Source organism: Vipera berus (assembly GCF_964194415.1).
Source record: "Vipera berus genome assembly, chromosome: 2".
Lineage (NCBI taxonomy): Eukaryota > Metazoa > Chordata > Lepidosauria > Squamata > Viperidae > Vipera > Vipera berus.
In genome coordinates, this window is record NC_138203.1 from 273,605,677 (window position 1) to 273,622,504 (window position 16,828).

The following is a 16,828-nucleotide window of genomic DNA, read 5'->3' on the forward strand; positions in this document are numbered from 1 at the left end:
TTTAGGAACATGATTTCTACTCTCCTAATTTGATACAATACTCTTATGCTATCACCTATAGTCTTTTCCTTTCATGCCTCTCTTGATTTTCCTTTCCATACCTTGGATGTTTCCACCACTACCCATTCAACGTGTCTGGAAGATGCTGCCATGCCTACATCGTCCCCTCAACCTCATTTTTACCTAGACCAGGGGTGTCAAAACTTGCTGCGTCACGCAACGTGTCGTGACTTTTTTCTCCTTGCTGGAGCTGGGCTGGGCATGCCGGCAGTTTGACACCCCTGATTTAGCCTGATGTTTCTCAACCTTGGCAATTTTACGCCGTGCGGACTTCAGAACTCCATGGTCAGCCTTGCCAAGGTTGAGAAACCGTGATCAGTGGAGTCCTTGATGCTTTCTGAGCTTCGTGATGTGTTTGCAGACATTTCATTACCAACTAAAAGATGTTCCCCCCCACATGCTTGCTAGTCATTTCTGACTCTAGGGGCTGGTGCTCATCTCCGTTTCAAAGCCAAAGAGCCAGCGCTTGTCCGAGGACGTCTCCGTGGTCATGTGGACGCCAAAGGCGCACAGAATGCTGTTACCTTCCCATAGTAGTGGTCCCTATTTTTCTACTTGCATTTTTACGTGCTTTCGAACTGCTAGGTTGGCAGAAGCTGGGACGAGTAACAGGCGCTCACTGTTACGCGGCACTCAGGATTTGACCCGCCAAACTGCTGACCTTCTGATCGACAAGCTCAGCGTCCTAACCCACTGAGCCACCGCATCCCTCATTACCAACTAGGTAACATCAAAAGTGTGAAGGAGGGTAGGGTTTCCTTCCAGTTTACCTACAGTATCGTGCCTGGCTAGTGTTCACGGGGGTATGATTTTCTCCTTGGTAGAACACCTAGTTGGGTAATAAAACATCTGCAAACAACCAACCCCAGAGGGCAAAGAGCTACACAGTTCAAGCCTGAGCTACAGGTATCGTCTATTGAAACACTGATCTAGATTATTGAACATCATCTTCATTACTTCAAAGAGTTAAAAACTCTTTTGCCTATTGCCCAGCATCAATATAAATTGCTTAAATAAACCATCAGCTGACTCCCAATGACTCTGGGTACTAATCTTATTATAGGGTTTACTGATTAAAGAAAATAGTAATCACAAGAGATGCAAGCAGAGCAGGCCATGGTGAGATGTGAAGGTTGAAGAATGGGTGTAGGCCTATGAGGGCAACTTTGAGAAAAATCTGTTTTTGCCACCCGAGTATTTCCTACCGAGTTAGTTTCACTGTACTGCAGGGGTGTCAAACTGCCGGCCCGCGGGCTGGATGTGCCATGGTGAAACTGCACCCACCCAGTCAATGGAAAAAAGGTCTCGGTATGTCGCAACATGTCACGTGACATTGTGAGTTTGACACCCCTGCTGTACTGTGTTCGGCTGCAGCTCCTCTCCCCAAATCCCCACAGGCCAAAATGTATTCTGCAAGGAGCCACAGGACATCCAGAAACATCCCTTACAGATACTGACTTGTCAATCTATTCAGTCCTCTAATCCCGGCTGACGGCAAGTGCCAAGATTTCAGAAAATGACCCATCTCTAACCTGCCCGCTACTCCAGAGAACAAAGAACTGCAGTGTGAAACGAGGACTTCTTTACAATCTTTTAATGTATCAGTATGTTTAAAAGCCACCAATGCCCCTTGTGCTCGACTCTTAGCCGTCTGCCGCTTTACTCCAATGCTAATGTCATGATCACTCTCTCTGAGACGGCGTGTTAGACCCAAACACCAACCCTGCCCTCTAGGATGTCCCTCCTGGGTGGATTTTCATGTGTTTATGAAACATGGAAGAACTCAAGATATGTATCTGTTCGTCAACCGCCGAGTTGGATGTCCAACTGATGCTTTTCCCACTAGTAGGAGCACATATGCAGCTAGCTGCTTGGCCATATATACTAACTATAAACTAAACTTCCTGAGATGTGAGCTAGAAACAAAAGCTCTTCCCACACTCGGGCACCTGTACAGTCTCTCTATTATAGCGTTGACCCTCACGTGGATCACTTATCTGCACTCATATGGCGTCTGGCCAGTGTGTGTGTGTCCTTTTGTGTACTTTTCAACTGGAAGCTGGTCCGAAAGCTTTTACCACATTGGGAGCACTTGTAAAGGCTTTTGCCCGTGTGGGTCCTCTCGTTTTTCTGTCACCAAAGCTTTCCAAACCCTGGTGTAGTTTCTCGCCCGTGTGCATCCTTTTACAGTTTTAGGCGGTAGCCGATCCGGAAGCTTCTCCCACACTCTAAGCCAGGGGTGTCAAACTCAATTTCATTGAGGGCCGCATCAGCATTGTGGTTGCCCTCAAGGGGCCAGGTGGGTATGGCCAGGGTGGGCGTGGCCTATTGGGTAGGCGTGGCTAGAGTGCGTATGGCCTACTGGGTGGGCGTGGCCAGCTCTACATCATTCACATCAAGGGTGCCTATGGGGGCCTGGGCAGGAGTGGGACAGATCTGAGGGTCTCTGGCAGAAGGAGGGTCTCTGGGCCAGGGCCAAGGCAGTGGGGGCTGTTCCCTCACTGTTTCCAGGATGGCTTCGCGGGCCACATGAAACCACTTCACGGGCCGGATCCGGCCCCCAGGCCTTGTGTTTGACATGTCTGCTCTAAGCATTCATACAGCTTCCCTCCTGTACGGATCGTCTTGTCTCTTGATGAGGGCTTCTGACCAATGAAGCTTTTGCGGTAGTCTGGATTTTTATATGGCTTCTTTGCTGTGTGGGCCCTGTTGTTCTTTGTGAGGATTGTTTTCCAATCAAAACTTTCCATGCTCTGAAGAAGTAACAACAGTTTTCTCTTGCTGAGGGAGAGCTTCCCTGCTGAATAATGGGGGTGGAGGGGAAGGGGGGTTGCTGTTAATTTTCTAACAGTGTATTTATGTAGTTTATCCTTGCACATGTGGAGTATCTGGAACACTGATGGTTGCACACCATCTCTGGCTCCTCTTAATTCCGATATTTTTTTTTGCTGCACTGAAAATTGGCCTCTTTTTAAGTTTTCATCATCTTCAGGCAGGAAAGCTTCACTGTCTTTCTTTCCTAAACGCCTTTGTGCTCCCAGTGGATTTATTCACTTTTCTTTAACCCCAGAAATACAAGCTTTTGATTCCCTCCAAACTCTTGCAAATATCTATTCGTTCAGATCTTCCCACCTGGAAAGTCTTCTCCTTATATCTTGTCATATTCTGAGAGAAACAGAAAAAAAATATTTATGTAACTTTTCTCCCAACAATGAATTCCAATCAAACAACTTCTGCTATGAATTCTAGTGTTGCTGGGTCTCCTCACATGCCACCTCTTCCTTCTTCCAATTGACCTTGTCTTTAAAAGACCACTTCATCTTCCCCTCCTAAATTTAAGACATCCTAAATTTAATCACGTTCATTTAATGGTTTTCAACACTGTCTGAAGGCCCCAGCTTGGACTTCAACATCAAGAAGGTTGCCTTCTAGGGCAACAAAGAATAGTTCATATGTCAATAAGCCACCAATTAATGGGCTCACTAACATTTTAAATATTATTGTAGCTTGGTCCATGCAACATTCTAGTTTGGAAGGACCTCATCATTAATAAAGTCCTCTTCTAGGACTACAGGGAGTGCAGAATTATTAGGCAAATGAGTATTTTGACCACATCATCCTCTTTATGCATGTTGTCTTACTCCAAGCTGTATAGGCTCGAAAGCCTACTACCAATTAAGCATATTAGGTGATGTGCATCTCTGTAATGAGAAGGGGTGTGGTCTAATGACATCAACACCCTGTATCAGGTGTGCATAATTATTAGGCAACTTCCTTTCCTTTGGCAAAATGGGTCAAAAGAAGGACTTGACAGGCTCAGAAAAGTCAAAAATAGTGAGATATCTTGCAGAGGGATGCAGCACTCTTAAAATTGCAAAGCTTCTGAAGCGTGATCATCGAACAATCAAGCGTTTCATTCAAAATAGTCAACAGGGTCGCAAGAAGCGTGTGGAGAAACCAAGGCGCAAAATAACTGCCCATGAACTGAGAAAAGTCAAGCGTGCAGCTGCCAAGATGCCACTTGCCACCAGTTTGGCCATATTTCAGAGCTGCAACATCACTGGAGTGCCCAAAAGCACAAGGTGTGCAATACTCAGAGACATGGCCAAGGTAAGAAAGGCTGAAAGACGACCACCACTGAACAAGACACACAAGCTGAAACGTCAAGACTGGGCCAAGAAATATCTCAAGACTGATTTTTCTAAGGTTTTATGGACTGATGTAATGAGAGTGAGTCTTGATGGGCCAGATGGATGGGCCCGTGGCTGGATTGGTAAAGGGCAGAGAGCTCCAGTCCGACTCAGACGCCAGCAAGGTGGAGGTGGAGTACTGGTTTGGGCTGGTATCATCAAAGATGAGCTTGTGGGGCCTTTTCGGGTTGAGGATGGAGTCAAGCTCAACTCCCAGTCCTACTGCCAGTTTCTGGACGACACCTTCTTCAAGCAGTGGTACAGGAAGAAGTCTGCATCCTTCAAGAAAAACATGATTTTCATGCAGGACAATGCTCCATCACACGCGTCCAAGTACTCCACAGCGTGGCTGGCAAGAAAGGGTATAAAAGAAGAAAATCTAATGACATGGCCTCCTTGTTCACCTGATCTGAACCCCATTGAGAACCTGTGGTCCATCATCAAATGTGAGATTTACAAGGAGGGAAAACAGTACACCTCTCTGAACAGTGTCTGGGAGGCTGTGGTTGCTGCTGCACGCAATGTTGATGGTGAACAGATCAAAACACTGACAGAATCCATGGATGGCAGGCTTTTGAGTGTCCTTGCAAAGAAAGGTGGCTATATTGGTCACTGATTTGTTTTTGTTATGTTTTTGAATGTCAGAAATGTATATTTGTGAATGTTGAGATGTTATATTGGTTTCACTGGTAAAAATAAATAATTGAAATGGGTATATATTTGTTTTTTGTTAAGTTGCCTAATAATTATGCACAGTAATAGTCACCTGCACACACAGATATCCCCCTAAAATAGCTATAACTAACAACAAACTAAAAACTACTTCCAAGAATATTCAGCTTTGATATTAATGAGTTTTTTGGGTTCATTGAGAACATGGTTGTTGTTCAATAATAAAATTAATCCTCAAAAATACAACTTGCCTAATAATTCTGCACTCCCTGTAAGCCACTGATTTACTCTCAAAAGATGTCGAGACTCTAGAAAGGGTACAGAGAAGAGCAACAAAGATGATTGGGGGACTGGAGGCTAAAACATATAGGGAACGGTTGCTGGAATTGGGTATGTGTAGTTTAACGAAGAGAAGGGTGAGGGGTGACAGGATAGCAGTGTTCCAATATCTCAGGGGCTGCCACAAAGAAGAGGGAGTCAAGCTATTCTCCAAAGCACCTGAAAGCAGGACAAGAAGCAAGGGATGGAAACTAGTCAAGGAGAGAAGCAACCTAGAACTAAGGAGAAATTTCCTGACAGTTAGAACAATTAACCAGTGGAACAACCTGCCTCCAGAGGTGATGAATGCTCCAACACTGGAGGTTTTTAAAAAGAGACTGGACAGCCATTTGCCTGAAATGGTATAAGGTTTCCTGCCTGAGCAGGGGGTTGGACTAGATGACCTCCAAGGTCCCTTCCAACTTATTATTATTACTTAAATATATTTCTTGATTAAATACAAGAAGTGGGCTCACTCGCTAACAATGTACAAACTCTTGACGGCTGGGTACATGCAACATTTCTAAGCCAGCAGTCCCCAACCTTTGCAGCCTGGCCGGTGAGGAAGAGGGCAGCCAGGCTGTGTGAAGAATGGGCCAGCACACATGTGCACACAGGTCAGCCTGCCACTTGTGCAAGTTGAGCTGTGTGCGTGCGTGCGTGCCTGCCAGCCTGCCTTTCATGCGGCCAGGTTACAGATAGGCTGCAGCCCGGTAGTGGGCCACGGTTGGGGACCCCCTGCTCTAAGCCAAGCAAATGAGGTTATAACTAAGCTCAGCCTTTCCTAGACGACCATACTTCAGTTCCCAGAATCCTTCATTCCTGATCGATCCGTGCAACAGGACAGATAAGGCAATGGGCCAGAAGGGCGGGAAGTTTTCCTTCATTATTAGCCAGGCAGAAACTAGGTAACTCTGTATGTGGGGGTGGCTGAATTTGGATTCCCACCCTGCACAACTGTTGGAATTTCCCGGCTTTCTCGAAATGTAAGACTCTATCCCCTCTACCAAAAGGCTACAGATCTTGTCTTGGGAGAAAATCTATGTGGCTGCTCATAAGTCAACATGAGTTGATGATACATAAGAATCACTCCATTAAGCTATGAGTCCACCTGACAGAAGTTGAGAACAAAGGGGACAGCTAATCTAACACCATTAAATGCTCAATTGGCAGTCAGGTCTTTCTCATCCTCTGCAAACTGATCCTTTCAAGCAAAGATTCTGGGAACCAAAAATTCCATGATTGGAACTGGGACTTTTTTCCTCTCCAGAAAATGGCATTTGGCTTGGTGAACCATCAAATGTGAAAATACGGCATTAACCAGTTTGTTCTGCAAGATGGGTTTTGAAACCCTTTCAAAACAGAGCGCACGTTAGTTCAAAGCACCCTATGAATGTTTCCAAAGAATCTGCATCCTTACCTAATTAATTGGCCTCCCCATCACTCTCTTGCTTTATATCCATAGGAATCTTCACCTTCACAATCTCAAAGGCTTCTTCTTCCTGTTTCGGAGATTTTAGCATGGTATTCTTTGGGATGACTGAAAAGAAGAAAAAAAACTTGACTCAACAAAAACAAGTCCTGCAGGATTGTGCACTAGACTTATTCTTCATTCTCTCCCAGATGAGTAATACTCAAACCAGCTGGGAAGAGGGCATCCAATTTGGAGAGTTAATGGACAAAAATTACAATTCTGGAGTCCATTTTGAAGCCTGCATTCAACAGTAAGATCACATACTAAATCAGAATTGGAGAATGAGTCATCCTCAACTTACGACTGGTCATTTTATGTAAAGCACTTCTGGCCACTGTAAAATGTTGTGGGGCCCTCTCGGCACTCAAGTGACTGCATTGTGGGTGCTTGGCAATGGGCTCACCATTATGACTGGCTGCACCATCGTGCAGTTACATGACTATAATCTGAAATGTTTTTCCCACTCGGAAGAATGAGCTAACAACCATGCTGTTTGCTGAATGACTGTGTGATTTGCTTAACGATTGCTATAAAATAAAAATGTCAAAAAAAACCAACACATTTTGTCCAGTCATATGAATGCCCCAACCCTACAGCTTATGACCAGATTCCTGGTTCCAATTGTGGTTGTAAATTGAGGAGTGCTTATAGGTGCAATTTGCAGGCCCCTAATAAAAATGCTTTTTATTTCTTCTACCCCTAATATGACAAAGGAAAGGAAATAGCCTGAGTCAGCTCTGTAAAAATGGTTAGCAGCAATAAATACTTTTGGACCACAATTTTGTAGCGAGGTGCACAGAAGTACAGAAAACAATTGACTGTTAACACTGCAGCAAAATGACCAAAAAAATTTTCCTACTCCACCAGAGATGCTGGTAAGAAAAGATGACATTGCGTTATTTAAAAATGGTTAAATGGAAACTAAGTGCGTGAAAAGTTGGTTTATTATGTAAGTATGAAATTTAGATTGTATTGAGACAGAGTTTGGTTTACAGATGGTGCTCAGGTTACCGTGGCAACAGGGAGCACAGATGTCACGTGACTGCACTGCTTAATAGCAGCAATTCTGGCAGTCCAGCTTGCCAATGTTAAGCGAGGACGTCATGTGACCGCAACTTCCAACTTCCTGCCAGCTTCCCCATTGCTTGTGCTTGGGGGAAGCTGGTAAGGAACATCAGAAAGTGCAATTGCATGGCTGTGGGAATACAATCGCTGGAACTCTCTCAGTCCCATCCCAAGTAAGAAAGGTCACTGAATGAGTGGTCTTAATCCAAGGATCATCCGAGGTATTTATTGAAGGCCCTGGCTAAAAAACAAGAGACTCTGAATTCTAGTTTTGCCTTAGGCATTAAACAACACATCTTGCCAAGAAAACGCCAGGACTAAACCAAGTATAAAGGGTCCTTGATGCTCTCTGAGCTTGGTTGTTTTCTTGCAGACATTTCATTACCCAAACAAGATTAACGTTATCAGTGCAAATACTGTGATAGCACTGATGATGTTACCTAGTTTGGGCAATGAAACATCTGCAAAGAAAACCCCCAAGCTCAGAGAGCAGCAAGGACCGCTCATTTCAATAAATATTCTACTGCAACGCTCTCTACATGGGGCTACCCTTGAAGACCACTCGGAGGCTCCAACTGGTACAGAATGCAGCCGCGAGAGTTGTGTTGGGAGTTTCCCGACACTCCCATGTCACACCTCTGCTCCGCGAGCTGCATTGGCTTCCAGTTGTCTTCCGGGTGAGATTCAAGGTGTTAGTAATGACCTACAAAGCCCTACATGGCATGGGTCCGGAATACCTTGGGGAGCACCTGCGGCCGGCGTCAACTTCCCTCTGCCCAGTACGCTCCCACAGAGAGGGCCTCCTCTGTGGGCGCGCCGGATTTATGGAACCATCTTCCGGTCGAGCTCCGGATGGCGCCTGATCTCCGCTCCTTCCGGCGCGATCTTAAAACCTACCTTTTTGAACAAGCTGGCCTGGCCTGATGGGATGGGGTTGGGTTTTATAAATTGATCTTAACTTTTTAATCTGTATTAATTTATTACGGGCATTGCTGTTTAATTACTTTTTAATTTTTGTATCTTGTTTTTATTATGTATTGCCCTGTTCACCGCCCTGAGTCCTTCGGGAGAAGGGCGGTATACAAATTAAATTAATAAATAAATAAATAAATAATAATAAATACTTTATTGGTACCAGTCCACTTAGCTGCCACCAGTCAACAAAGACTTGAAGACACCCCAAAAAGTTGTTACCAAATTATTATTTTTTTTAAAAAAAGAGCACAAAATCAGATTTTAAAATTACAATACCTGTAAACATCAAATCAGATATATATCCTTTGAAAGGTTCATGGTTTTCCGAGTTTTCAGGAACTTCGGATCCACTCGCGTAGCTGGTTGATGGCTGAGGATCATCAGGGCATTCTTTTACTGTGGATCGGAAGGGCAAAAGGGAGGGAACTGGAAGCGGGGAAGAAGTAATTTTCTTCTGGAACCCACTTTGTCTGCTTTCCACACTTTCTTTCCGTTTTTCTTCATATATCTCACGATAACACTTTAAGATTTCACGCATTTCCCAGTGTACCCTCCTAAAACGTTCCACGTCCGGATCCATACTCTCTAATTCTGATAAAATTTTGTTAACACCTGAGAAAACGCTGGCCAATCTTTTCAGACTGAACGCTTTGGGCTGAACTTCTCCAACTTTTTTTTGTTCTACTTTCCTTTCTTCTTTTTTTTCTTCTTTCTCTACCTCTTCCTCCACCACCTTTTGTTCTTCCAGTTCTTCTTTCAGTTCAATTAAATCTTCGTTGGAAAGCTCTCCCTCCGTGTAAGCTATCAAATTTCTCACATCTTCGGCCACAACCTCTAAATCGAGGGATTTTGTGAGCGTCAAAATCTTCTTATTTATTCTGTCTAAGTTTTGGTGCTGGTCAAATTCCTCCAAATTATCCGCCAGAGCAGCAAAACATTTTAAGCACTTTTTCCAAATGCCTTGCATGCATTTCACACTAACATCCTGCCAGGCTGCCACAATGTTTTCGATACAATCCAGGATATTGTAGCTTTTCCAAAACTCGCTCAGTGTTATCCTGTCATTTTCCATTGTGGCTAAAGCTTTGGCAAACACGGCGTGCAAATAATAGGCCTTGAATGCTGAAATTGCTCCCTGGCTCATAGGCTGTAGGAGCACGGAGGTGTTTGGGGGTAGATAAACTACCTTTATGTCGGGGTGGAAACTGTCGAGATCTGGGGGATGTCCAGGTGCTTTGCTTAAGATCAGAAGAATTCTAAAAGGAATTCCCTTTTCCCAACAATATTCCTTTACTTGGGGAATGAAACAATTCATAAACCAATCCTCAAACAGGAGGGGCGTTATCCAGGCCTTAGGATCAGATCTGAAATAAATGGGCAGTGCAGTTTTGTTAATGTTTTTGAACATACAGGAGTGATCTGATTTGTAGATTACAAATGGCTTCAGCTTGAATCCGGCAACATTTCCGCCCAATAGTACAGTTACTCTATCTTTAAATGCTTTACAACCAGGCATTGCTTGGGCCTCTTTGTGTATGTAGGTCTGCTCCGGCATTCTTTTCCAGTACAACCCAGTTTCGTCCATGCTGAATATCTGTGCGGGAAAATAGTTCCCTTCCGCTATGATACCATCAAGTTCATTCAGAAAACGTCTGGCAGCTTCTTCATCACCATTTGGAGTTTCACCTGACGTGTGTGTTTTCTGGTAATGAAATCTTTGCTGAAATCGCATAAACCAGCCACGGCTGGCCGTGAACGTTTCCGTGCACTCCTCACCTGCTCGTTCTTTCAGTGTGGAGAAAATGCTGCGCGCCTTGTTCTGGATGAGGAGAAGGCTCACCGGCAGCCTCTTTTGTATCTGATCTTCGATCCAGAGTATCAAGAGTTTTTCCATTTCGTGGATGAGGCCTTTTCGCTGTCTGGTTATACTTACATTCATTCCCGATGATCCTTTTATGGCCTCTCTGATCCTCTCCTTGTCCTTCAAAATGGCGGAGATGGTGGAATGGGCCAGGCCTTCTTCTCGAGCTATGTTAGTCACTTTCTTCCCGTCAGCGTACGCTTTGATGATCTTCATCTTCAAATTGAGACTGATGACTTTCCTTTGTTTCTTTCTTATGCCTTCCGGTGTGTTGGAGTTCTTTCTCTTTGCAGGTAACTTGGTATGGGATATAAACACATAAACATGTAAATAAGCAAGTAAAAATAAGAGCAAAATATCTGTGATGCTAGCTCCAATAGCTAACATGTGACCGAGAGAGAATGTGAAGATGTGAGGTTGTAAAATGCCCACGGTGCTCACAAAATTAATTTGATACTACAGGTAATCCTCGACTTACAACCACAATGGAGTCCAAAATTTCTGTAGCACAGTGAGACATTTGTTTAGTGAATTTTGCCCCAATTTACGACCTTTCTTATCACAATCATTCCAGTTGGTAAATTAGCAACACGGTTGCCAAGTGAATCTGGCTTCCCCATTGACTTTGCTTGTCAGAAGGTCACAAAAGGAGATAATATGACCTTGCAACTGTCATAAATATGAGTCAGTTGTAAAGCATTTGAATTTTGATCGGATGATAATGGGGAGGCTGCAATGGTTGTAAGAGTGAAAAGCAGTCATAAGTCTCTTTTTTTCAGTGCAGCTGTAACTTCAAACGGGTCCATTAAGTGAACCACTGCAAGTCGAGGCCTACTTGTATTATTGTGTTTCTGAATGGTCATTAACCAAAGTAATTACTAACCAAGGAGTGACTGCATCTTTTTGGGCAATTGCCTGCAAAACAGCAGATCACGTCTTCATATACAAACTTTTGGCTGGCTTTTTACACAATAAGCCTAAGCCCTAGCTTCACAAGCCAAAATACAACCACTTCTCATTTAGCTCCTACCTCAGTAAGCAACTGTTCACAAACACAGGTAGTCCTCAACTTGCGACAACTGAGCCCAACATTTCGGTTGTTAAGTGAGTTTTACCCCATTTTACAACCTTTCTTGCCACTGTTAAGTGAATCGCTGCAGTTGTTAAAATAACAACCCAGTTGTTAAGTGAATCAGGCTTCTCCATGGTCTTTGCTTACCAGAAAGTCACAAAAAGGGATCGCATCACCCCAGCACACTGCAACGGTCCCAAATACGAACCAGTTGCCAAGTGCCTGAATTTTGATCACATGACCATGGGGATACCGCAACGGTTGTTAAGTGTGAAAAATGGTCATAAGTCACTTTTTCCAGTGTCATTTTAACTTTGCGAAGTGTTGTAAGTCAAGGACATCATCATCATCATGGTGATGTTGGAAGGGACCTTGGGGGTCATCTAGTCCAACCCCCTGCTCAGGCAGGAAACTCTATACCATGTCCAGTCTCTTCTTAAAAACTTCCAATGTTGAAGCATTCAACGCTTCTGGAGGCAGGTTGTTCCACTGGTTAATTGTGCTAACTCTCAGGAAGTTTCCCCTTAGTTCTAGGTTGCTTGATGATTTTCGATCCCTTGCTACACTACTTGTATAGCACAGTAATAAAACAATGGAAAGCTTCATTTCCCCACCAACCTCCAGTCCAACCAAAACCCAAACTCTGAACTCTGCTACTACAACTGACTAGCAACTCATTTCCCAGCTTAATAATTTCCCTGGCTTTTTGTACCACCCTCATATTCCTCCCCTTTTCCCCCCCTCTCCGCCCTTTTCAGCCTTTAGGGACCGGATATTACCTGGGCCCTCTCAGTATCCTGGGGGTTGAACTGTTTGAGGTGCAAGGGCCACTGCCTCTCCATCCCCATCTTCTCCAGGGTCTCTTTCATCTTCCTGCAGGATTCGAGTTTTTTTCTGCCTATCCAGGCTTTCCCACGGACGTTGGGATCCCTGGTGGCTCCCCCGGAGCTCTCCTGCCTTGGCTCTTCCTTGACTCTCCCCAGGGAAGCCTGGAAATCTTTGGTGTCCTCCTCTGACGGAGGCGGGGACGATGTGGGAGACAGCCAGGCCACGCTTTTCAGGAATTCGTGCCATTCCGAGTCCCAATATCGGTGGGTTTCCTCCTCAGATTCGGTCTTGATGCGGGGGAGGCCACCCTTGTTCAAAAAATCCTCGATGGTCTTCACTTGGACCACAATCGGCTCTCCTTCCTCTCTCCGGGTGCCTCCTCCTTCTTCCTCCTCTTCTTCTTCCTCCTCCTCCTCCTCCTCCTGCACCACAAGTTCCTGTTCCTCCATAGTTGTTCCCTCCCTGCAGGAGGGGGGGAAAGAAAGGAAGGAAGGAGGAAAAAACATTAGAGAGAGGCCACGCGATGTCGGAAGGAATTTTAAAAAGACCCCCCCCTTTTTTTCTACCTCTCCAATAGGGTTTCTCTTTTAAGAGTTGGGAGGGGGGGGGCAAAAGAAAGATTTCCTGGTTGGAATAAAGCCAAAATTTCCCCGCTGGGTTTGGAGATCCTTGAAGGTGTCGCTCCCTTTAACAACCCAAGTTGGAATAAAAGAAGTCGAAAGAAAACGGGGAGTTCCGAGCTCAGTCGAAGCCACGTGTGCCGACGATCCCCGGCCTCTCCCTCCAGCCTCCCTCCGTCTTTCTCTCCCCACTCCCACCCCCGATCCCCCCCCAACTCCCACCCCCTTTGCGCAGGGGCCTTCAGCTTCTTTCCATACCAAGTCCGGCCCAAGCTTTTTGCAACGAGAGCATTTCCTCCCCCCCCCTTTGTCTTCGGGAGGCATCTGGCCTTTCCAAAGCGGGGGTGGGGTGTTTTCTCTTCCCCCAGCGATTCACTTTGACGGCCTTTGGTCGTTTTGCACCCACCGGGTGGAGGGCAGGGAAAAGGGTTTAATTTAAGTGGCCGGTTGCAAGCGATCAGCCAAGTTAAAACGTACTTTTTTTCCCCCTTCTAGAGAGAAATCGCCCAATTCGCCCTAACATTTGTGTTCACCGCTTCCGCACTACTTTTTTTTGGAAAAACTGATTTGCAATAAGCGGGGGGGGGGTTCGTTCGCTCGGATTGCAACCCCGGCGATGCTTTTGCCATGATGATGATGATGATGATGATGATCGGCCCGCCAGCTGCGATGGTTAGGATTCGTAGTATATATATTTTTTTGTTGCTTTTTTTCCCCTTTTTTCTTTTGCCATGCGCCTTACCTTTCCCGATCCGGGCTGCTGCAGCCTCGCGGGCGATCCGCGTTCTTTTTTCGGTGGGGGGCGGGGAGGGAAAGAGAGGCCAGCGGCGCCTCTTCGGCGACGCCTCTCTAGCCCGACCCCGCTCTATGGCTTTAACTGTTTCGCTGGGTTTTGGGGGCTCAAGCGGAAGCGCGGGCTTGGGCCGCGCGAGGAAGGAAGGAAGGAACGGCGCGCGAGGCTCGTGAAACCGGTTGCGCTGGTTAAACTTGGTGAAGAATTAAAAAGAGGCTGGGCGGGGCGTTGCGGGGGGGGGCGGGGAAGAGGGGGGGGGAGGAGAGCGTCTCGCGCGGGGTCGGAACTCGGGCCCCGTTTCGCAGCATTGCAACCCGGGATATTAAAATGAATGCACGTCTGAATCAAAAGTGGGAGTGGGGAGCGGGTGGGTGCGCGACTTCCTAGGTCAGGGGTCTTCAAACTTGGTCCTTTTATGACTTGTGGACTTCAACTCCCAGAATTCCTCAGCCAGGCATGTTGGCTGAGGAATTCTGGGAGTTGAAGTCCACAAGTCATAAAAGGGCCAAGTTTGAAGACCTCTGTCCTAGGCGTAGGGACTCTGGGCTGATTCGTTTTTCAGCCTCACAAGGTTGCTGTGATGGTGGGGGAAAGGGAGCGACGAGATAACTTTCCAACAATATAAAACGTTTCCCACCACCCCCAAATTTAAGATTTCAAGGGTGTCCCTTCTGCTGCTCGTGCTGGTGGTGAAGATATTGGAATAAAACCACAGAATTCTTTTCCCACCCACCCCCAAATTTAAGATTTCAAGGGTGTCCCTTCTGCTGCTCGTGCTGGTGGTGAAGATATTGGAATAAAACCACAGAATTCTTTTCCCACCCACCCCAAATTTAAGATTTCAAGGGTGTCCCTTCTGCTGCTCGTGGTGGTGGTGAAGATATTGGAATAAAACCACAGAATTCTTTTCCCACCCCCCCAAATTTAAGATTTCAAGGGTGTCCCTTCTGCTGCTCGTGCTGGTGGTGAAAATATTGGAATAAAACCACAGAATTCTTTTCCCACCCACCCCAAATTTAAGATTTCAAGGGTGTCCCTTCTGCTGCTCGTGGTGGTGGTGAAGATATTGGAATAAAACCACAGAATTCTTTTCCCACCACCCCAAATTTAAGATTTCAAGGGTGTCCCTTCTGCTGCTCGTGGTGGTGGTGAAGATATTGGAATAAAACCACAGAATTCTTTTCCCACCCCCCAAATTTAAGATTTCAAGAGTGTCCCTTCTGCTGCTCGTGCTGGTGGTGAAGATATTGGAATAAAACCACAGAATTCTTTCCCCCACCCCAAATTTAAGATTTCAAGGGTGTCCCTTCTGCTGCTTGTGCTGGTGGTGAAGATATTGGAATAAAACCACAAAATTCTTTTCCCACCCACCCCCCAAATTTAAGATTTCAAGGGTGTCCCTTCTGCTGCTCGTGCTGGTGGTGAAGATATTGGAATAAAACCACAGAATTCTTTTCCCACCCACCCCCAAATTTAAGATTTCAAGGGTGTCCCTTCTGCTGCTCGTGCTGGTGGTGAAGATATTGGAATAAAACCACAGAATTCTTTTCCCACCCACCCCCAAATTTAAGATTTCAAGGGTGTCCCTTCTGCTGCTCGTGCTGGTGGTGAAGATATTGGAATAAAACCACAGAATTCTTTTCCCACCCCCCCAAATTTAAGATTTCAAGGGTGTCCCTTCTGCTGCTCGTGCTGGTGGTGAAGATATTGGAATAAAACCACAGAATTCTTTTCCCACCCACCCCAAATTTAAGATTTCAAGGGTGTCCCTTCTGCTGTTCGTGCTGGTGGTGAAGATATTGGAATAAAACCACAGAATTCTTTTCCCACCCACCCCAAATTTAAGATTTCAAGGGTGTCCCTTCTGCTGCTCGTGGTGGTGGTGAAGATATTGGAATAAAACCACAGAATTCTTTTCCCACCCCCCCAAATTTAAGATTTCAAGGGTGTCCCTTCTGCTGCTCGTGCTGGTGGTGAAGATATTGGAATAAAACCACAGAATTCTTTTCCCACCCCCCAAATTTAAGATTTCAAGAGTGTCCCTTCTGCTGCTTGTGCTGGTGGTGAAGATATTGGAATAAAACCACAGAATTCTTTTCCCACCCCCCCAAATTTAAGATTTCAAGGGTGTCCCTTCTGCTGCTCGTGCTGGTGGTGAAGATATTGGAATAAAACCACAGAATTCTTTTCCCACCCCCCAAATTTAAGATTTCAAGAGTGTCCCTTCTGCTGCTCGTGCTGGTGGTGAAGATATTGGAATAAAACCACAGAATTCTTTTCCCACCCACCCCCAAATTTAAGATTTCAAGGGTGTCCCTTCTGCTGCTCGTGCTGGTGGTGAAGATATTGGAATAAAACCACAGAATTCTTTTCCCACCCACCCCCAAATTTAAGATTTCAAGGGTGTCCCTTCTGCTGCTCGTGGTGGTGGTGAAGATATTGGAATAAAACCACAGAATTCTTTTACTGGCCACGCGTGATTGGGCACACAAGGAATTTGTGCAATGAACGCCAAGCCAACTTTCTGGATTTGCAAAACACTTTTTTATCTTGCGCAGTAGGCGCTTGGCTATAATACTGTTTGGGATTTAGTGGATCACGAAGGTACAAGCCCTGGGGAAAGATCTTTTTTTTCTTTTACAGTTAAAAGAGTTGGGAGTTTTTCTTCTTTTGGTCCAGAAGGCAGGAGCAAGTGCTTGTGATGCCCCCCCCCTCTGGGTTTAGGAAAGAAATCTCTCAATTCTTTTGCTCTCTTTGCTTCTGAAAACAGGTTGAGCGCCAGATCAGAAGCAGGCAAACACTGTTTTGAAATCTTGTAGGTGTTCTCCCAAAATGGCTGCCAGGATGGGCCTGGCCAGATGCACTCCCAACCTGCTATTCAAAGCTCGGCACGGCTGATG

General features: G+C 45.5%; 1 protein-coding gene across 1 annotated transcript; it reads right to left on the minus strand.

Moving 5' to 3' along the window:
* Positions 1–1,362: 1,362 nt before the first annotated feature.
* LOC308663796 (tigger transposable element-derived protein 1-like) lies at positions 1,363–13,935 on the minus strand. Its single transcript, XM_081320491.1, has 5 exons — positions 13,878–13,935; positions 12,467–12,977; positions 9,031–10,912; positions 6,661–6,780; positions 1,363–3,225 (listed from the first exon to the last, which is right to left on the minus strand). Exons 2-4 carry the CDS (start codon positions 12,962–12,964, stop codon positions 6,665–6,667), a joined length of 2,496 nt encoding a protein of 831 aa, XP_081176617.1. The 5' UTR covers positions 12,965–12,977; positions 13,878–13,935; the 3' UTR covers positions 1,363–3,225; positions 6,661–6,664.
* Positions 13,936–16,828: the final 2,893 nt, after the last annotated feature.